Here is a 23,384-nt window from a genome sequence, read left to right as displayed (position 1 = left end):
CTGCTCCGCTCGATTCCGGTCCGTTCGTCTTGCCGTTCGTCACTTGAATGAGCCACACTGTGATGGCACTGTCGGTGTTATAACCGATCGCTTTTTGCTGCTCCGCTCGATTCCGGTCCGTTCGTCTTGCCGTTCGTCACTTGAATGAGCCACACTGTGATGGCACTGTCGGTTTTATTACCGATCGCTTTTGCTGCTCCGCTCGATTCCGGTCCGTTCGTCTTGCCGTTCGTCACTTGAATGAGCCACACTGTGATGGCACTGTCGGTTTTATAATTGAACAACGGTGCTGTGTCATCGAATATGGTAGGCTCCGCCTTTTCGATTTTCTCTCATGATGGAAACGAAGGAATACCGTAGTCAACAAGTAAACCCGAACAGAACAAGGGGAAAGTGATATTTTTCTAATTACTGATTTATAAATTGATTCAAAGTCACAACTCAGGATATTTTAATGGCGTTTATTTTAATGATTTATCCATGACAAGTTTCTTCTCTACACTCCGGTACTCCAACCAAAGTGTTTGTAGGTTTTCCGGAAGAGGCTCATCCCAGCTCACTTGCAGTTTCCATATGGTCTGAATGAAAATCTTGGTTTCAACGACTACAGGACCCACCAAGCCCTACAAGTCAAATAGCTTAAACGCTTCGGAAATGACGATACGTTTCGTGACGATCAACGTACTACTGCACTTGAGATCGGTGAAGTTGAAGTTATCGGAATTCGGACACCAGACGAGGCCTAATGTCTTCACGGTGGCAGTTGGTGGTGGTGAATCCATTTCGAGTACCGCTCGTTCATCATGTAGATGCGGTTGTAGTTCGCTGAGTACTTCTTCGCAGTTGGAGTTCCACTTACGTAAAGTGAATCCAGCTGAATCGGTCAGACTGATCATCTCTTCAACCAGTTGCTTGCCTTCTTCGACTTCAGTAATCAGCGATGTAGAAATCTTTCCGTACAATCTATGCTGCCGTCGGATGCGTTGATTCTCCGTCCTTGGCCAGCTGCACCAAGCAGCGCGTTATGAGAAACGGAGCCGACGCGGTATCGTATGTAACGGTCGTCAACTGATAGATCTGGATCGGCTCTTCAGGGGACTTGCTACGTCGGCCACAATGCCGATCCGGTGCAAGCAAAATCGAGCGAAAATTGAAACGAGGTCGTCTTGAACTACAGGCTTGACTATCATTCCGTCGTTGAGCGAAATGCTGGACGTGGTTTTGCATGAAGCGTCAAACATTAAGCGTAGCTTTGTAGTACCGTAAAACGGGGTAACTTTGATAATGCGGGTAACTTTGATAGTGCGAGACACCCTACATACTAAACGAAATAACGAAGTTTCTGTCATTTAGTTGAGAAAAACGAATGCAAAAGTAAAGAGTATTAATATGACACTTCATGTCAAAGCTATTTTCGTTGGAATCAAGTGCATTTGAGGATTTTTATGCAAATATTAAAAATTTACAAGATTTTAGCATTTTTGCAACGCTTACAAACAATCTGTTTTACGACCACTATTTGATAAAGTCATAATGAGTTCGTCACTTACCCATGATAGCCTAGTTATAGTAGAACATGAATTCGGTCTCAAATATCTTAGCGAAAACCATTTTTACAAACTGGGACCATTTTTGTAATCTAAGTCAGAAATTTCCATATATCGTTAAACGCCTAGAGGTATGCAACGCCCTATAAATGTTCCGTAATTCATTCAATTTTGTTCGATTTATACTCCATTATCAAAGTTACCCCAAAACAGAAAACCGACTTTCGATTATATGAAAAATTATATATCCATTCAGAATGAGCCACACTGTGATGGCACTGTCGGTTTTATAACCGATCGCTTTTTGCTGCTCCGCTCGATTCCGGTCCGTTCGTCTTGCCGTTCGTCACTTGAATGAGCCACACTGTGATGGCACTGTCGGTTTTATTACCGATCGCTTTTGCTGCTCCGCTCGATTCCGGTCCGTTCGTCTTGCCGTTCGTCACTTGAATGAGCCACACTGTGATGGCACTGTCGGTGTTATAACCGATCGCTTTTTGCTGCTCCGCTCGATTCCGGTCCGTTCGTCTTGCCGTTCGTCACTTGAATGAGCCACACTGTGATGGCACTGTCGGTTTTATTACCGATCGCTTTTGCTGCTCCGCTCGATTCCGGTCCGTTCGTCTTGCCGTTCGTCACTTGAATGAGCCACACTGTGATGGCACTGTCGGTTTTATAATTGAACAACGGTGCTGTGTCATCGAATATGGTAGGCTCCGCCTTTTCGATTTTCTCTCATGATGGAAACGAAGGAATACCGTAGTCAACAAGTAAACCCGAACAGAACAAGGGGAAAGTGATATTTTTCTAATTACTGATTTATAAATTGATTCAAAGTCACAACTCAGGATATTTTAATGGCGTTTATTTTAATGATTTATCCATGACAAGTTTCTTCTCTACAATACTTCTCGCTTCTACTCTCTGCGCTATATTCTCTTCTTATGCTTGTTAAACACCTTTCTCACTTTATTGTTTTTTTTACCACTTTGTTTGTTCGAAATATATTTATTGTTCAAATTATGGTTAGCAAATCTGTTAGTCTTTCTACTTCAATATCATATCATTTTTTTTTGCTGTTTCTAGTAAACATCATTGTACCGTTATACAGAATGAATCCTTGAATGTGATCTCGAGAATGGGCCAGCGGTTGCACTGTGTGGTGTACATTGTGTTCCTCAAACTACTCAAAAATGCTGAATAGTATCATGTCTTTGAATCTGTTCGGCTTCTTCGTTATTCTTCTTGGGCGTTGAATGTTATCGTCGATCTTAGTTGTGGAATGATCCAGATCAACACCTGGTAAGTTTTCGGGTGAATCAATTCCGGGCTGCACGGTTTCTTCTACTTCTTCCATTTTTTCGTGGATATCACGTGATGGCTCTATCAGGCATTCTGGCAGTTTCTTAACATCTTGGACGTTACGAGAATATTGGACGCCCCTCTCACTACGGATGACGACTTTAGCACCGTCTCTCGCTATTACGATGAACCTATCAGCGGAGAAGGTAGGATCCGATTTTTGCTTCTTTTGTACCGCTATCATGACTGTACCTCCAACTTTTATATTAGAATCCTTTGCCCCTCGTCGCGTGTCAGCATACTGTTTGCTCTTTAATTTGGTTACTGCATCCTTTTCTTGAATGTCATTCCGGTCTAGTGAATCCGAATCGTAAGCATCCCATAGACAAGGGAAGGTTCCACGCCATTTCCATCCCACTAACAATTCGAAGGGGGTCACTCCCAGCCGAGACAACGGTCGAACTTTATTGTGTGTGTGAACATACTGTTCAAGAGCAGTTCTCCAATTTACTTTATCCAATCGGGCTGCTGCCAAGGTTTTCTTTATCCCGCTGTTTTGTCTTTCGACAGCACCGTTGGACTGGGCACTTAATGGAATGGACTTTCGCACTTTGATGCCTCTTGCTTCCCATGTCTTGACAAACTTGTCAGACTGAAATGGAGGTCCATTATCGCTGTGGATTGTCAAGGGGTATCCCCAAACTTCGAATATCTTTGCAAGAGCAGCATTAGTGGTGTCGGCATCAATGTTTTTAATCTCGACCACATGGATGTACCGTGAATAAGTATCCACTACTACAAGAAATTCTCCAAGGCCGAAATCCTTGTCCGTGAAAAAATCCATCTGCAACACTTCCCATGGTCCCTCAGGGAGTTCTCGGCTAGTAAGTGGAAGCGGGGCATTTTTCTTTGAAAGCCTTAGGCATGTTTCGCAACTATCCAAATATTTCAGAACTTGGTCATTCATACCTGGCCACCAAAAATGGTTCCTTAGTATTCTTTTCATAGAAGCCGCTCCTACATGGCCTTGGTGAGCTAGTTTAATTGCTTTATCTCGCAAATTTTCAGGAAGTACAACTCGATCTTCTTTAAATATTAAGGCACCAAAAAGCCGCAAATACTTAGCGTGACATTCGTACGCTTGCAGCTGTTTACTCCATTTTCCAGATTTCAGGGACTCTCGAACTCCAATCTGCACTTTATCGATTTCGGCTTCCAATTCAATCTCGTTCCAGTTTATCTCCATACTTCCAGCATCCAAGGCAAACAGCAAATGATCTTCAGTAGAATCATCGAAATCCGCGATTGGTTTTGTTTCAATCACCAGCCTAGACAACGCATCTGCAATATTTGTATTCCCCGGAATACTCACAACTGTGAAATTATATTGTTGCAGCCTTAATGCCCACGCTTCTGCTCGTGATATCGCCCTTTTACCAATCCGATGCATTCCTCCAAAAATAAACTCGTTTGATTTTGCATCTGAGCGAATTTTGAACATAGTGTTCAACAGATAATTGGAGAATCTTTCCACCCCCCACACCATGGCCAAAGCTTCCTTTTGGGTGTGGGGGTACTTTTGTTCAGTAGGAGACAATGCTTTTGATGCACACGCAATAACTCTAGGCTTACTGTCCTTATCGATTTGGACTAAAACGGCTCCTAGTCCGTGAGGCGAAGCATCAACATAAAGTTCCGTCTCGTCAGTTTGACTGTAGTAGCCTAGAGTTTTGATCTTTGTCCAGGCAGACGATGTAAGGAATTCAAATTCCTGGTCCAACTCCTCAGACCAATAGAAGTGATCAGACCGTGCCAGCTCTCTCAATCGCCATGTTCGGTCTGCTCGATTAAGGATAAATCGATCAATGTAATTGATTAAACCCATAAAGCTTCTGACTTCATCTTGGCTCTCTGGTCTCCGGAAATTCCGTATGGACCGAATTTTCTCCTCTTCCACACTCCATCCTTCACCAGACAGATGAAAGCCTAGGAATGGAACTTCTTCCTGTCTTATCAAGCATTTACTTTGATTGATTTTAACGTTGTGGTCTTCTAATCGCTTCATCACTTCCTTAAGGTTTGCATCATGCTCCTCTTTTGTCATTCCAAAAACAAGTATGTCGTCTAAATAATTAACTGTGGCTTTACATCCAGAGAGAATTACAGACTGCATCGTTTCCTGGAATATATCCGGTGCGTTACATAAGCCGAATGGAAGTCGTCGACACCTATATAATCCATCGCCAGAGAAAAAAATTGTCAAATGGCGGCAGCGTTCATCAAGTTCCACGTGAAAAAAACGCATTCTTGAGGTCTATGGTTGAAAACCATTTTGCTCCGTGCAACTGCATCAGGATTTCTTCGAAGGTTGGCATCTTGAAGGGAGTTCGATGAATGCATTTGTTTGGGCCTCTAAGGTCGACAACCAAGCGAACGTCATCTTTACCTTTTGGCACCACCAACAAAGACGAACAGAAGGAGCGATCCATCGCATCTGTTACTGGTTCTATGATCCCGGATAGCAAAAGCTCACTTAGCTTTTGTTGTACTAAATTTTTAAATCCTGGTGGTATGTGTGTGTACACATTTCTGGCCGGAGCCATTTCCTTGTTGTAATGTAGCAGCACCGGTGGTACATTAAATTAAGGAAATTGCTCTACACTTGTGCTCAGAATATTGTTCACCATTGCGAATTCACATTTCCAGACGTTCCCATATCCACCAACAGGAACCCGAAAGCCCACATCTAGGAGACTGTATCGAGCTGCTGTGCCGAAGCTCATTAATGATCTTGTTTCATTAACGACGTAGAATTTCTCTAAATACACCGGTCTATCCTTAGATACATGGAGTTTCGCTGAAAAAGTTGCAAATACGCTGATCTCGCCGTGCGAAGCATACGCACGCAACGTTTTATCTGATGAGTAACTTAAATCAACCAGTTTCTTCATCCTTGATTCATCGCGAAGCATTTTATCGAAAGTATTCCTGGTGATGGTATTTACTTGGGCACCCGAGTCAATGAAAAAAATTACACGGACTCCTGCTACATGCCCAACAACAAAGGCATCTTCTTCCGTCGGCAGATTAACAGTGGGGATTGCACAAATAACCTGCTCAGTACAGCTCTCTTCGTTCGGAAGATTGTCTATAGATGCGTGTTGAACCTTATCGATATTCTCTTCACCATTTTGTTTGATCGCTGCAACTTTTGGTCGTGGTTCGTCCTCTCCTGGTTCGATAGCCGAACGCTTTTGCCCCGGTGCAAACTTAGGTACGCTTGCGCAAGAGCGGGCCAGGTGCCCACGACGCTTGCAATTGTGACATACCTTGTCAATATTAGGGCAGGCCGATGGTTCATGATACAAGCTGGCACACCGCCAACAAGCACTCCGAGATGTTCCTTGGTATTGTGCGTGTCCACGTCGGAATGTTCCTCGACCTCGCTGGGTGCTGCTGAACCTGGATCCAAAACCGCGACGACTTGGTGTTCGTGACTCTGTTTGATCCATCACTGCAGCTATCGGCGAGCAACTTGGTCGGTTGAACTTTTGATATTCCTGTTCATTGAAGATTTCCATTTCTCGATCACGTACCAGTGCAATGAGGCTGTTCATATCACCTTGGTTAACCCAGTTTCGATGTGCCAATACTCGAACACGGCTGTCGGAAGTTCCCTTGACAATAGTACGAACTACGGCTTCCATTTCCTCATCGTTCTTGTAGCCGCATAATTTTGCGGCAGCTGCAACACGCCTGACAAACGATACGCTGGATTCGTCTTTTTGTTGTACTGTATTCATCAATTTACTCCGTTGACCGATAATGTAGGTTCTGGATCCAAAGTAATTATCTAGCCGCGCGATAGCATTGGAGTAAGGATAGACACACTCATCTGGCATATTCGGTGTGGATGAGGTTCCTTGCATCACCTCCAGTAATTTTGAGCCAGCCTTGATCCTGAATATATCCATCTTAGCACGCTCATCAGCTGCTCTTACCAGGTTGAAGGATGCATTCAGGATTTCCTTCCAGTGTTCATAGGCCTTTTTGTCTATATCCGTCTCACCATCTGATGGTTTGCATTCAGGGATGTTTAAGGCACCAAGCGACATGTTGCTCATGGTGGTCAACATAGACCCGCTTCCCGATGACGTCGATCGATCATCCAGATCTTCACTGGGTCTGAAGTTCACATCACTTCCTGCAACCTTCGCTCCCGAGCCATGAATCAACTGCTCGTTCTCGAGTCTCGCGGTGGCAAGCTCGGTTTTGATGGCCGCCAATTCTTCCAGAAGCATCTTTCTCGTAACCTTTGTTTTCGATTTCCTGTCAAAACAGAAAAGCGCATATTTAGTTACTCTGCCTCGACTATCAGAGTACTAATGCTTCTAGTATTGGATACTCTGTCTCGACTACCAGAGCTCCCATTCAACACAAAGGAAACTGCCTCGACTACAGATCCTTGTGACTTCATTTCAGATACTTACCGAGAGGGAGACGCCTTAGTTCTGCTACTACCAGCTGCGCCATTGTCGTAATTTCCGGCTGCGTTCCTGGACCGTGGCAACAAGGAAGCCTGCTGTTCGTCGTTGTTAGCCATCTTGACAAACTTGATGACTTCGCCAGTAGCTGTTGGAATATTTTTTTTTTTGTTTTAGCAACTCTTCAGCAAATAATATTTTCTAAGCAACTCGTGTGTGGAATATTATTTCTAACAACTCATGAATATTTCTAACAACTCATGGTTTACCTCTTCAGATAAACATTACAGCAAGGTGCAATCGACTTTAGAGTCAATCACTGCTGCTGCTAACACGTGATCCGTTCGTCACTTGGATGGGCCACACTGTAATGGCACTGCTTTGCTGCTCCGCTCGATTCCGGTCCGTTCGTCACTTGAATGAGCCACACTGTGATGGCACTGTCGGTTTTATAACCGATCGCTTTTTGCTGCTCCGCTCGATTCCGGTCCGTTCGTCTTGCCGTTCGTCACTTGAATGAGCCACACTGTGATGGCACTGTCGGTTTTATAACCGATCGCTTTTGCTGCTCCGCTCGATTCCGGTCCGTTCGTCTTGCCGTTCGTCACTTGAATGAGCCACACTGTGATGGCACTGTCGGTTTTATTACCGATCGCTTTTGCTGCTCCGCTCGATTCCGGTCCGTTCGTCTTGCCGTTCGTCACTTGAATGAGCCACACTGTGATGGCACTGTCGGTGTTATAACCGATCGCTTTTTGCTGCTCCGCTCGATTCCGGTCCGTTCGTCTTGCCGTTCGTCACTTGAATGAGCCACACTGTGATGGCACTGTCGGTTTTATTACCGATCGCTTTTGCTGCTCCGCTCGATTCCGGTCCGTTCGTCTTGCCGTTCGTCACTTGAATGAGCCACACTGTGATGGCACTGTCGGTTTTATAATTGAACAACGGTGCTGTGTCATCGAATATGGTAGGCTCCGCCTTTTCGATTTTCTCTCATGATGGAAACGAAGGAATACCGTAGTCAACAAGTAAACCCGAACAGAACAAGGGGAAAGTGATATTTTTCTAATTACTGATTTATAAATTGATTCAAAGTCACAACTCAGGATATTTTAATGGCGTTTATTTTAATGATTTATCCATGACAAGTTTCTTCTCTACACTCCGGTACTCCAACCAAAGTGTTTGTAGGTTTTCCGGAAGAGGCTCATCCCAGCTCACTTGCAGTTTCCATATGGTCTGAATGAAAATCTTGGTTTCAACGACTACAGGACCCACCAAGCCCTACAAGTCAAATAGCTTAAACGCTTCGGAAATGACGATACGTTTCGTGACGATCAACGTACTACTGCACTTGAGATCGGTGAAGTTGAAGTTATCGGAATTCGGACACCAGACGAGGCCTAATGTCTTCACGGTGGCAGTTGGTGGTGGTGAATCCATTTCGAGTACCGCTCGTTCATCATGTAGATGCGGTTGTAGTTCGCTGAGTACTTCTTCGCAGTTGGAGTTCCACTTACGTAAAGTGAATCCAGCTGAATCGGTCAGACTGATCATCTCTTCAACCAGTTGCTTGCCTTCTTCGACTTCAGTAATCAGCGATGTAGAAATCTTTCCGTACAATCTATGCTGCCGTCGGATGCGTTGATTCTCCGTCCTTGGCCAGCTGCACCAAGCAGCGCGTTATGAGAAACGGAGCCGACGCGGTATCGTATGTAACGGTCGTCAACTGATAGATCTGGATCGGCTCTTCAGGGGACTTGCTACGTCGGCCACAATGCCGATCCGGTGCAAGCAAAATCGAGCGAAAATTGAAACGAGGTCGTCTTGAACTACAGGCTTGACTATCATTCCGTCGTTGAGCGAAATGCTGGACGTGGTTTTGCATGAAGCGTCAAACATTAAGCGTAGCTTTGTAGTACCGTAAAACGGGGTAACTTTGATAATGCGGGTAACTTTGATAGTGCGAGACACCCTACATACTAAACGAAATAACGAAGTTTCTGTCATTTAGTTGAGAAAAACGAATGCAAAAGTAAAGAGTATTAATATGACACTTCATGTCAAAGCTATTTTCGTTGGAATCAAGTGCATTTGAGGATTTTTATGCAAATATTAAAAATTTACAAGATTTTAGCATTTTTGCAACGCTTACAAACAATCTGTTTTACGACCACTATTTGATAAAGTCATAATGAGTTCGTCACTTACCCATGATAGCCTAGTTATAGTAGAACATGAATTCGGTCTCAAATATCTTAGCGAAAACCATTTTTACAAACTGGGACCATTTTTGTAATCTAAGTCAGAAATTTCCATATATCGTTAAACGCCTAGAGGTATGCAACGCCCTATAAATGTTCCGTAATTCATTCAATTTTGTTCGATTTATACTCCATTATCAAAGTTACCCCAAAACAGAAAACCGACTTTCGATTATATGAAAAATTATATATCCATTCAGAATAAATCTTTTGGCAATCTATCAAGTGCAATCGATAGCTAGGATGTCAGTACTTGTTTTAAAAATATAAATTGTAATTCTTTGAAACAGCATGCATAAATATTGAAGTTTTCTTCGAAAAAACTATCAAAGTTACCCCGTTTTACGGTACCGTAAAACGGGGTAACTTTGATAGTTTTTTCGAAGAAAACTTGAATATTTTTGCATGCTGTTTCAAAGATTTACAATTTATATTTTTAAAACAAGTACTGGCATCCTAGCTATCGATTACAGTGGATAAATTGGCAAAAGATTCATTTTGAATGGATGTATAATTTTTCATATAATCGAAAGTTGGTTTTCTGTTTTGGGGTAACTTTGATAATGGAGTATGATTCGAACAAAATTGAATGAATAACGGACATTTGTAGGGCATTGCATACCTCTAGGCGTTTAACGTTATATGGAAATTTCTGACTTACACACTTAAATTAGAATGCCGAATCTCGGCTAATTTTAACCGAGATCCGCACAGCCGAGAAGTCGGCAACCGAATTTCCTGGGATCTCAGTAAATAAAAGCCGAGTATCAGTAAATCGTGCTTCGTTGCTAAGCAACCGGACAAATTGTTAGCTGAGTCTCGGTTAAAATCGGGAAACCGAGATTCGCACAGCCGAGCTCGTGAAAAAAATCTAAGTGTGTAGATTATAAAAATGGTCCCAGTTTGTGAATATGCTTTTCGCTAAGAGATTTGAGACCGTATTCAAGTTCTATGATAACTAGGCTATCAAAGATAAGTGGTCAACTATTCAAAACTACACCAAATAGTGATCGTAGAACAGATTGTTTGTAAGCGTTTTGAAAATGCTAAAATTGTGTAAATTTTTTAAATTCGTATAAAAAGCCTGAATCAAGAACAATTCAAATGAAAACCGCTCTTACATGAAGTGTCATACTAATATTCTTTAGTTTTGCATTCGTTTTGCTTAACTGATTAACAGAAATTATGATATTTCATTTAGTATGCGGTGGGTTACGCACTATCAAAGTTACCCGCATTATCAAAGTTACCCCGTTTTACGGTAGTTCTTTCCGGTTTCAATACGGCGTGATGCGGTAAGTTATAACACACCGATCCAGCCAACTCGCCATCGCTTACTCTCTTCCAGGCTCGCGGACCACTTTTCTGCGCAGTTTCTGGAATCTCCAAATCGTTCAATAACGTCTTGCTTCCTTGGCAACATCACCACGAAACGGCCATCATTGTCCCGAATAGTTGTTTGCCGGAAGATTTCTTCGCATATGACCGCTTTGACCTCAGCCAGTGGAATCTGCCAGATCGCATCGTGCTAGCGGATCCGCATTTCTACCAAACGTCGGACATCGATATCATTATCGGTTAACAACCGTACCAGTGACTTCCACAACGTTCCACGGCAGAACTTCAAGAGTAGCTCACGCTATTCTGGGACGTACTCAGTGGATGAATCCATATGCGAAGAAATCTCGGTTGCTGTTGCCTTGCACCCGTGGTTCCTGTGGATGCACTGCCTAGTTCGGGTTATCCCGTGGCTCCTTTTTTTGGATTTCTTGGCCTTAGGCTTGGTTTTGGCCTCCCCTTTGTTTCCGTATCCTCTTGATCGCGGAGCTTGGCTCGTGCCAGCTTTTCCGCTCTGGAGGACGGCTTCGTAGGTCACTTTTCCCTTAGCAACCATACGTCTTTTCGTATTCATCCTCGGAAGGTCCCCTCTTTCGCATCGCGTATCGAATATTATCATCAGATATATTCGCGTTGCATGTGAAGGAAAACACTTCAGTCTGACACGACTTACACACTTAATTCAGAATGCCGAATCTCGGCTAATTTTAACCGAGATCCGCACAGCCGAGAAGTCGGCTAATAAATTACCTGGGATCTCAGCAAACAAAAGCCGAGTATCAGTAAATCGTGCTTCGTTGCTAAGCAACCGAACATTTTGTTAGCTGAGTCTCGGTTAAAATCGGGAAACCGAGATTCGCACAGCCGAGCTCGTGAAAAAAATCTAAGTGTGTAGTGTCTCTTTTGCCTTATACCTTGCCAAGTTGTTCCTTGGCTTTCCCGTAGTCCTGCTTTGCAGCTAGGATTGATTGCCTCAATTTCAGTTAAGGGTATGCGAAATACCGAATGATTCCGTCAAATACGCTTCGAAACGAAATTCCGCGGAATTTCACGGAACTCGCACAGGCGAAATTTGTATTTTGCTATTTCGTTTCGTTTCGCCAAATTGTTAAAATATTTCCACGGAAAATTGAAAACAAACGAAATAAAACGGAATTTTGCGAAATTCGAGTTTAATTTCGAACAAAAAAGGCAAAGCGTTCGCTTCTACTCCTAGCTACAGTCAAAAATGGGTCCGTATTATGGATCAAATCGACTAATATCATGGATCAGAACACTATAACAGCAAATTATCTGCGAGGTAAACGAATGGTGTGCTAGTGAAAGCATACGTTTTGGCGTTTCTTTGGGAATCGTCTTATCTTAGATTCATGACTGGTCGGTGTTCAGACAGACTGAATCAAGTGTTTTTTCATGGTTCCAGAAATACGTTCCCCAGGCATGCGAAATATCCAAATATTTGTGTTATTTGCTGTAATAATGGAACTTATCTATTTGATAATACATCTGTATAAAAATAGCATAGAAAAAATCATATTTGATTGAGTCCTTAACGTATCTTTAGAACGCCAAAATATCATCTAGTCCGGCCTGTTTGAACACCAACCAACTGTGGTATGGGTTTCAATGCCCCATAAATACGAATCAACGCTTCTACGCATATGTATGACATTTTATATCCTACGAATGGAACAAAAGTGTTTAAGCATGTTATTGTTGATTGCGATGCTGTATAGATTTATGGTTTGCGTTGGTAAATAGGTTCTGCGTCATTGCTACTCTATTTTATGAGATATTATCTGTTTAATCCAACTCTGATCCATATCTGTGTGCTACCCATAACTGTTGGATGACAGTAGTATTGACTGGTCCGCATGATATGATAAACTGCACTGCCGTTGGAAAGTTTCCGAAATCGCCCATTTGCCCTAAATTCCTCGCGGCGAATAGCCCAGGAAAGGAACAACTGCGTTTGATGAACTACCGCAATGTTATCTTCCATAAGAATAAAGAGAGCAAAACCACAATTTCCTCCGGGGATCATCGCGTGTTCTTTTCAGCAAATCCGTTAATATATCGCTAAAATTGTTTGTACACAAATGTCAAAAAAAGCTGCGGAGCGTGAGTCCCTGATTTTCTAGATTTGCTCAGGTGGTGCAGATTATTGATGCGCGCATTAGTTCTCTCTCTTGCTTTCCCGCTATGACGTCACTTTTAACACAGCATAAGAACAGCTCTCCCAAATCAACGCAATTTTTTCCGCGATGGCGACAAAAAATCGCCGCGATTTCGTTGTTGTGTCATAAAACTCTACATGTAGCAGCGAAATCGCAGCGATTGTTTGTCGCTGTCGCCGTAAAAACCGTATTGATTTGGGTGATCGAAAGCCACACCTCAAATCTTCAAGAGCACAAATCTAAAGAACCAGACGTCCATTCAAGCTGAAAACTCTATCGATTGGTTACTCGATGGCCAATCGATCAAGTGTTCAGCTTGAACTGCTGTCTGGTTCGTTAGATTTGTGCTCTTGAAATTCTGAGGTATGCTTTCGATTTATATTCACCTTAAACAAGAAAGATGCATACATTATTTTTTATCGAAAAGTGAATCTAGGTTTATTCACGCTTTACCACACCACCAACTCCTCTCTCCTCTAATAACGTGACATAATTTCCTCACGACCCCCAATCAATAAAAAATGCGAATATTGGTAATATATCATTGCAAGTATTAGGAGCCTAATGCCGCAAGGCAAAAGTCTTAACCTTTTCAATACCGACATCAAGTTTCAAAATTCTCTAGTTTCGCCATCTGTCGATCGATTTTGATGATTTATTTCAGGAAAAATCACAAATCAGTTATAAATTTGATTCATGCATTGCATGCACCATCAAAATTGGTTCCGGATATAGATTCAAATTTGGTGGGGTACCTAGGGTGGAAAAGCGCAACATTTTTTTTTGATTTTCGCACATCTTAATCCAGAGAAAAAAAAAATGAGCCAAACGTTAAATTTAGCTCATTGAAAAACGGATTGTCTGAACGAACATGGGTGAACTTGTCAGCCTTATTTGCGGTTCCTCTATGCTATGTAGTCCAGGTTCAAAACTTTTTTTTCTAAATTTTCAAATATTTTTTAAAATACTCTCGAGGCTCAAAATGTAGTGAAAATGTGGTTTTAAAGTCAGTTTTAAACAAAGAATCTGAAAATGAGATAATATCAACAATCCTTAATTCTTCCAGAAATCGTCCAGAAATTCCTTCACAGATCTTGGAATAGGATCATTTCTCCAGTATTTGCTCTTCAAAAAAATAGAAATACCTTCAGTATTTTCTACAAGGTTTACTCTAAAAGTTTGCTTTCGTCCAGTTTATGCAAGGCTTTTCTAGAAAATTTATTAGGAACTTCTAAATTAACCCCAACAGGCAATCCTGGTTAAGCTGCTGCCGCAATATCTCTTGGAGTTTATCACTTTTGCAGTTCATTTAAATTTATCTTGATTGATTTCTTAGGTATGTGTTGATGGATTCTTTAAAATTTAAATTAATTCAATACTCCAGCAAATACTAAAGCAAATATTCCAGTGATTCCTCTGTTCTACTTATTTTTCTTCTTCTTTCTGGCGTTATGTTCCAACTGGGACAGATCCTGCTTCTCAGTTTAGTGTTTTCATCATCACTTATCGACTTGTGTCCCCAATCTCATTCATTCATGCCATAAAGCATAAAGTCCAGCAAAAAAAAAAGAATATCATTATTCCATGTTTTATGGTATATATTAGCATAACATCACATCCACATGATTAAAAAAAATGTTTCGACCCACTTCTTAGTTGTAACATTTAAGGCTAAGTAGCCAGTCATTCGTTTTGGCAACAATGATGCCTTTTAAGCTTGCCTTTCAAAGTGATATAACTAAGTCTTGATAGTTTATATCGACTTGAAAAAGTATCACTGTACGCGCTAACATGTGTAAAGTATTCTGATATTTTTTCAGCTGTGTCAGTTCAAAACCAACTGGTTTTATTTGATTCGAAATCGTGAGATAAATCAGCAACAATCATCAACGACGCGTACAAATTTCAATGACGGCCTACTTCGCCTTAAATTAAACCCACTCATTGCCTTGTGTGAATGTCAGATATGTTGAACTGAAACCTTATAAAGTTATTAAGAAAATTTCAAACAAACAGAAAAGAGTTACCAAAACATGTAAGGATTCCGCTGAGCAACACTAAGGTTTCCATATGGTAGGGGATTTAAAAATAAGTTTTTTATGCCTATGGTCAAATTTCCAGCATTTGACAAGAAAAAAAAACTTAAACGTGTATTCCGCGAAACAAATTAAAAAATTTCGTTTCTTTTCGAAAAATTCCGTGGGATATTTGATTTCGTATCAAGTTACACGAAACATTTTTAAATTTCGTTTCGTTTCGTCATTATCAGCGCAAGATATTCCGCGTATCGTTTCGTTTCGTATCGACATGGAAAAAATCCATACCGCATACCCTTGATTTCAGTAGACTTGTTCTCAAGTCTTTGCTGATTTTGCATTTGCTCTTAACAAACTCAATGATGACATCAAGTTGCTCAGCAGCTTCCTGCATTTTTGGGAGGAACTCCCTATTGCGATCCATGGCCTCGATTAGTCCCGGGCCTTCAGTCACCTCACATGTTGCACTGGAGTGGCCAGTGCCTTCCGTCGTCACAGTGTCCAGGCTTTTGTGCACACTTTTCTCACTTGAGTTGATGTTGGTCGCCTTCTTTTTTGGCGGGAACCTTAGCTGGTTACTGATAGGTCCAGAAGCCTCTCCTTCACTTCCCTCTTGTTGTTTGTTTTGGTTGATCATCTCTTATGGGTCCCCCTAAGAGCCGCTATCCAATTCCGCTGGAATAGTCGGTTTTATGATCGGAGTCCGTTAAGCCCCTGGACTTTCGTCCCTGCTGCCCCGAACGATCCTGCTTAAATCCCCGAATTTCACAACAAATCAACAACTGACCACGGCGGCACTTTTCGTTTGCTCACTTGAATCAAAGAGCTTGGGCTAGAGGCTGTTTCGATATGTTGTTCGGAAAATTTATCTAAAGCATCTAAAGAACTAATTGCTAATTGCAATGCAATTATCATCATGAATCATTTTACCCATGGAAGAGAGCGCGCTTCCCGTAGAAACGTCCACGTTTAGTGACAATTTTAAAACGTTCACGACTGAGCTATTCACCAGAGGTATTTGGACCTTCCCCATCACATTTTTTGCACGGAAGTTGTGAACTTAGAGATTCACCCTTCCTTTTGATCGTGCAACCACGACCATGTTAGTGAATAAACGAAAGAAGACGTGATTTTCTAAGAGGTATTTTTTTCGAAGACGGTGTCAAAAAAGGATTACCATCGCTAGCTTTCGCTAACGGGTCCAACGAAAAAGTAAAGGCACTAATTCAAAAAAGCTTACAATGCTTGATGTACTATGAGGAAACCTCTTCAGCCCAAAACATTCGAATTACGACAACTTTTGTTACCCTCGTTTTTTTTTTTCAAATTGACGGAGAAGATGCTCGAATACTGTATCTTTCAAATAGAGGGGGCCGAATTTTTCCCCAATAACGGTTTCAGACACATCGTCAGAAACAATTCTGTTTCCAACCCTCAAAATGAGGTATCCCAGTTCGAACCATTAAGTGACATAAGAAGATAAACATAATTTAAACCTGAATTCCAGTACACCATTGATAAGCATAATAAGTAGACCATTGAAATTCTACTTCTTCTTCCTTAGCGCCAACGGGCAAACCGGTGACGACAATCGCCCACAATACCAGCGCCAGCTCCTTGTACATCTCGTGGAAACCTCCACCGCCGGACACGATCCTGGGCGAGTTCCTTGGTTACCGAATCACGTATCGCAAGCGGGATCCCAACTCGGAGGATGTCAAGGAAATTTACATCCGTGACAGCTCCGTCGAGGTAAGTTTCGTTCCATTCAGCCGACCGTTGGTTTATTCAGCCAGACGTGCACACTAGGGTGGCCCATATCGATCTAACTATGAAAATCATAAGTTACATCCCCCAAATTTGTTTATTTAGGCCCCTAAATACTACTTTGAAAGTTTGAGCGGAATCTGACAACTCTAATGGAGGCTAAGCGAGCATAAAGTTTGTATGAATAAAATCGACCAAATGTATGGGAAAATAATTCCAATTACATTTTCGACCATAGGAGACACTGTAGTCGATACATTTCATTCATTATCCGGTTTACCATTGGGGTGGAACGGGCAGCTCAAAAGTGCTCCCAATTTGTTAAAATTTTGTGAGTTGCATCATTATTCAAAAAACAAATCCTATATATTTTTTTATTTTGGCATGAAGTTGTCATTTTCTTGGTCAGTAAGGGCAAATAACGCAATTTTTCTGCCCGTTTAGTTCCGGAGGGAATCCGAATTACAGTTTTCCTATGCATATTTTTTTGTTTCTAAATGGAAAGATTTTTGGTTTATTGTAGTGTCATCTCAATTAATTGGAGAACCTTAAAATTAATACCTGAAAAATATCATCAACTTCAGCGCCACCTATGGTTGAAAATGGAACTAGAACAGTTTTTACATATTTTTGGTCGATTTTCTTCATACGAATTTCAAGCTCGTTGAACCCCCTTTCAGAATTGACGGATTCCAATCAAATATTCACAATAGCAATTGGGGGCCCAAATGAACAAATTTAGGTGGTGTAATCTAAAATATTCATACGTTGATTTTTCCATGTATAAATGAGCCACCCTAGTGCACACTTTTCCGAAAGGGGAAGATTGATTTGATTTCCTGAAGGGTGTAGTGCTCCATCTATGTGTACACAGAAACAGGCAACGTGTGGGTGATCGAAATTTATTCCATGTGGGGGAGATGGGTTCCGACTATTTGTACAAACAAATCAGTTTCGGTCTCATACAGTCAATTTTGGCTCGGAAAAGTTGAATTCGGAGAACAGGACATATAAAGGAATGTACCGAAGAACTAAGTTCCATTAGCACACGTTGAATAGCCGTGGGACGTGTAGAACGATGAATCGATTTCGATTAATGGCCAGTCATTTATTAGGCAACGTTTCACACAGGTGAGAGACGATATTTCCTTTCCGGTCGTCAACGAAGTTTGATGAATATCACAAATGGTTGTGATTCAGGTTTTCCCTTGAATGGGAACTCCCATCCATTCAGTCATTCATTCATTCGTTTGAACATTGGTACATTAAGATCTCGCTTATTCGAGAGTAACATTTTATTTGAATGAATTAGTTTCCCCTTTATGTTGAACTAAGAATTCTAATAATGTCTACGAATATGATAGCCAAACACCGGCCGCACATGTTCAGAACATTTTGAATAATCAATGGAATCACATCAACCTCTTTTTACAACCGTTATCAGGGATTCGTAAAAAGAATCGACCGTAAAAATAAGGTTTATAATTATGTAGTTGAAAAAATGCAAAGATTAGATGTAGAAATACTGATTCGAGATATTCTGCAAAGTTAAAGCATAGATTGAGAGCATTCCAAAATGGCTATTAAGGTTTTCATATTCTAATAGTAGATAGCAACACTACTCAATTGTTATCAAAAGAGACAATGGGGGTGCCAGAATACAAATGTTAACAAATGAAATTTAAAAATAGAATGCTTATTAACATAGGAATACTCCACAACTGTGATCCACTTTTTCATGAAGGGCTCAAATTTAAGTCGTAGCTGGCAATATTGCCAAAGTCAAATCGATAAACTCAATGCATCAAATTTTCTACATGTTAATTAAATTGAATCTAACCAAAGTTTAGGTATGCATTTCGTGTTACACACGAAAACCAGACACACAGATTATTTAAGTTGACAGCATTGATACAATTGTACGAATAAGCTAAATACAGTCAGATCTCCTATAATACACATGATTGAGGGGCATCATAGGAAACCCAGGTATGCAGGGATTTCATCAATTTGGGGGTGTTGTTGATTATCTAGTATGCGTTAACAGACAGCACAGTACTGTCCTTGGCGAAGTTTCTCTACTCAATACGATCTACATTAAGGAGTTAAGCATCATCCTCTAGTAGTAAGTTGTTCTTAGAAGAAAAAAAATATTAAAAATTTCTCCATCATGAAACTTTGTCCCACACATCTGTTTACTATCAAGATTCTATGGAGAAAATTTCAAAAAATATAAAAATGGGGTTTTTGTGTAATTTGAAATTTAAATTTTATTTTTGAATATTTAATGAAAATAAATAAAATAATTTTTCAGTGTACATTTTTTTCTTATAGTCCTAACGGTTCACTACAACTTCTCCATATAATATTTTTCTCTAAAATCAACAGTTTCGGAGTTAGAATTTTTCAAATAAGTTGCAAGCAAAAATTTATAGGCCATTTTCAAAAGTTACACTTGAGTCAAAATGATAAATTTTATAAACTATAAACTTATTCTACCATACCAAAAACATGTGCAAAATTTAATCCAAATCTAAGATAGTGGAGTTCTGTGACTGACCGATTTGACATGGAATTCGTCAAAAGTAAGCCAAGGGTTCATTCAAAACTTTGTCGCCTGGTGGTATAGTGAGGCTGACTTTTTTTTTGTATATGTTTCAGGAGTCTGACCAATTGGAAAGATAACGTCTTCGGCAAAGTTTCAGTAGCTCAAGAGCTATCGTTATTTGAGCCACAAGATTCAAGATTTTGTCATCAGATGACGCTTGTGTGTATGAAACTTTTGTTTTGTAAACATCTAAGGATCCTGACCACTTAGAAAGTTAGCATTTTCGGTAAAGTTATAAACTTGGTCAAGGTCTATCATTGTTCAAGCTAAAGGTGTGCGCCGAATCAAATTTGATCGGCGGCGGCATTTGTGACAGATTGGCTCAGCGGCGTGAATCGGCGTGCCTATATTTCAATCTTTTTTTAGATAAAATATATTATTTGTTCAGAAATGTTATCATATTGTGAAACAATTTTTCAATTCGGATCCAAAGGTAGAAAAAAAAAACAATACGTTTCCCATGTTTCAGAAAAAAAAAATCAAGAAGCTTTACATCAAATTATTTAAATATAAAGCTACTACTAAACAGAAGCTCATTTCCATATTAAATTAGGCTTTGGGACATTTCATCGAATGACATTTGGTCGAAAGACGTTTGGTCGAATGATATTTGACCGAAGGCCCATTTATTCGAAGGTACATTTGGTCGAAAATCTTTGGAACATTTCGTCAAACGACATTTTGTTGGTTTACGATTTTCTCGAATGGAATTTTGGTTGGAAGCTAATGTTAAAATGCTTTGTTAAAAAATCATTAGCATATGGCCAAAGTTCAACATGTGCACAATGGAATGAATGGTTTGAATACCTATAAAATTTGATAAACAAAAACGAAAAATCAGCATCACATTTACTTTGCAATTGGATTAAATGGACAAATAGATGTGAAATTTGCGAAAAAGTTACTCATCTTCTCGGTGGAAATCGAACTCACGACTCCCTGTTCACTAGATAGGGCGCGTTTCCCCTACGCCACGAGAGGACTCATGGGCGCAGTAGTTAACCTAAATTCGCAAAGCTCACCTTTTTCGAAAGAATTATATGCTTATCCAAAAACAATGATTTCTATTTATATCCAATGCGTAGCCCGAGAACGCATTATTTATTGGGTATTGAAATACCACACACTACTCACCAACGACGTGCTGGTAGAGATTTCTATAGTGCGGGCTTCCAATGAGTCGCGATGTTCTCAAACGACCGATTACGGAACATTGTGGAAACTTCGAATGGATTCGATTAGAGGCCGAGACATAATTTAATCTAAAATAACAAAATAAGACAATTGTGCTTATCCTGTATATCGGGTGAGGTAAGACGAGTTGATTACGGTGACAAAAGTCGGCTTGCTTTTTTTAAGATCAACTAGCCTCGAATTGCAGAACAAGGCTAAACTGTCCCCGCTGGAGCAAGCGTCAAGGTCGGATGATCAAACACTACTCGATCTTAATAGATTAGAACTTCTGAAGACAAACTAGCAACGATGATTAGATAAGCTTTCATAAGTTTCAAACATTTTAGTTTTTTCGCTGTCCCAAAAATCCTTATGAACTTAATAATATCTGCTTAATGTCCAACGAGCGGTAAGACATTTGGCATAAAGTCGTTTGGCATAAATCGATTGACATAATAGTCATTTGGCATAACGGTCGTTTGACAAAATGGTCGTTTGGCATAATGAGTCTGAAACCAAGGATTACCTAAGGTGACATTTGTATTCACCGTATTCCACTGGCATTTTTCGGGATTAATTGGTACAAAAGAGATGCTTTATCCAACAATGTCATTCTCTTGAATAAACTTATTGATAACGACAGTGGAGAAAATATTGCAAATAGTATATTATTTTTAAACAGAGATTTCCCTTCTCTCAAATATAAATTATTATTTTGAGTTGCGCTATTTGAATAAATTTCGGCACTTCTTTGAAGCTATATTGTTCCGATAATTTGAGTTTTGCAAATGATATTAGTTAGCTGTCTTTATTTGAGACGCTTTAGCCGATTAATGAAGCTGAATGAAGCTTCCAATTTCGCCCTCAATGCTACCACTTGCAGTCTTCTTCAGTGTCAGTTGCCCGTACCCACTGAAGAAATTGTCGCATCTCTCTACATTAGCTTAGATAAAACATTACAATTCAAACACAACCTGAATTGCGTTCGGCATTTGGTGTTACTGCCTTGTGCTCAAACTTCAAAACTTCGAAAATGCCAATATTCAAGAAAAAACCTGTTTGCCAACTTTCAAAGTTGTACAAGAAATCAATAATTATATATGATATATTTCCATAATGGCAAACGGTCATTTTCCAAACGACTTTATGCCAAATGATCTTATGCCAAACGGCCTTATGCCAAACAGGCTACAATCGTCTTAAACGTATTTAACTTTAAGTATTTAACGAGTGGGCAAAAATTTCATCATAAAAATCTCAACTGTCATTGATGAATCAAAACAAGTTTAACAAATTTAAAGCAAGTTCAAAAATTTCATTTGTACAAATTTTATTTTTGAATATATCACCAAGACTATTGAAGATATTACAACAAGTCTATAATATTTTAGTTGACAGGATTATTCTCCAAATAAACTAAAAAAAAATATTGATATTCATAATAATACTCAACGTATTCCAAACGAGATTCAAATAATTAAATAAATTTATTTGGCAGAACTATTTTCCAACAAATCCTTACCTTTCACCGATAAATGGAAGTGTTCTTCAAAGTAAAAAAAATGTGAATAAATATGCAAATTGATTGTTCAGGTGAAAATGAATCGCAGCCATACCTCAAATTTTCAAAAGCACAACTCCGGAGAACGGAACTTGTATTCGAACTGAAAACTGCAAAACACCAATCGCCTTCAGCTTGAACAGATGCTTTGTGTTCTTGAGAAATTGAGATTTCAATTCGATTCATCTTCACCTTAAACATAAAACTTTAGAAAAAATAAATGCTTAGCTTTATTCAACAGTATTTATTTGGTAGGTCGTGAAAAATGAACTTGACGGCTAGGTGGCTCGTCCAGCCAGAAAGTTTGGGAACCTATGATTTAGATGATGCCAGAAAGTGTGTAGGACTTGACAGATGAGTAAAATTAACGTCCAAATGGGTGTCATACAATATCCGTAGTATGTTCAAACATAAAACTTTACAAAAGAGTGAATGACTGTGTGAGTCTCAATATAAAACTTTGATTGATAACAGAATTGTCAAATGTCAGGGTGTCTACTACCTAGAAAAACCTGGAAAACCTGGAATTATCAGGAAATTTTATTCAACCAGGAAAAAACCTGAAATTCTCAGGAAATTTCGACTAAACTCAGGGAATTTTTTTTTTGAAACAGTAATAGATGAGCGGTTCCACAGAAAATGACGACTTTTTCCCAAATTTCATTTTTATATATTTTGATTTGGATGAAATTTTGCACATGCTTTCTTTATGCCCAAAAATGCCTTTTTGCATCATCGGCTCGCCATTTTGACTCTAGCCTTACTTTTGAGAAGGGCCTAAGAAAAAAATCCTTAATAATTTTCAAAAAATTATAACTTAGAAACGGTTTGTCCGATCAGTTTAGTGCCTTCCGCAAAGTTTTAGGTTATTGTTGGGACTATCTGGAAAAAAATATTCACTGTAAAAAAAATGTTGTAATTTTTTATACATCGAAAATAAAGCTTAAAAATCAATTTTCTCAAAAATCGTATTTTTGATTGTTTTTATTTTTTTATATGTTAAAGTAGACAAAAAATGAATTCTTTTGCACAGTGGGTCAAGATGGAGAAATCATGGACAAAAAAGTTATGTTTTTTTGAAAAAAGGTGAATTTTTGAAAATGGTCATAATAAACTTTTTAAATATT

The 23,384-nt window shown here is 39.8% G+C and overlaps 1 protein-coding gene across 1 annotated transcript in view; it reads left to right on the top strand.

Annotated features, from left to right (window-relative positions):
* LOC5566200 (protein sidekick-1) overlaps window positions 1-23,384 on the top strand; it is a 332,004-nt gene that overhangs the window by 258,282 nt on the left and 50,338 nt on the right. Inside the window, exon 6 of the mRNA XM_021854677.1 lies at window positions 16,713-16,900. Coding sequence (XP_021710369.1) covers window positions 16,713-16,900 — 188 coding nt within the window. The remainder of the gene's footprint in view (window positions 1-16,712; window positions 16,901-23,384) is intronic.

The sequence above is a fragment of the Aedes aegypti genome, chromosome 1, assembly GCF_002204515.2.
Source record: "Aedes aegypti strain LVP_AGWG chromosome 1, AaegL5.0 Primary Assembly, whole genome shotgun sequence".
In the NCBI taxonomy this organism is placed as follows: domain Eukaryota; kingdom Metazoa; phylum Arthropoda; class Insecta; order Diptera; family Culicidae; genus Aedes; species Aedes aegypti.
The sequence above is the reverse complement of the archived record's forward strand: the minus strand, read 5'-3'. Positions and strand labels throughout refer to the sequence as shown.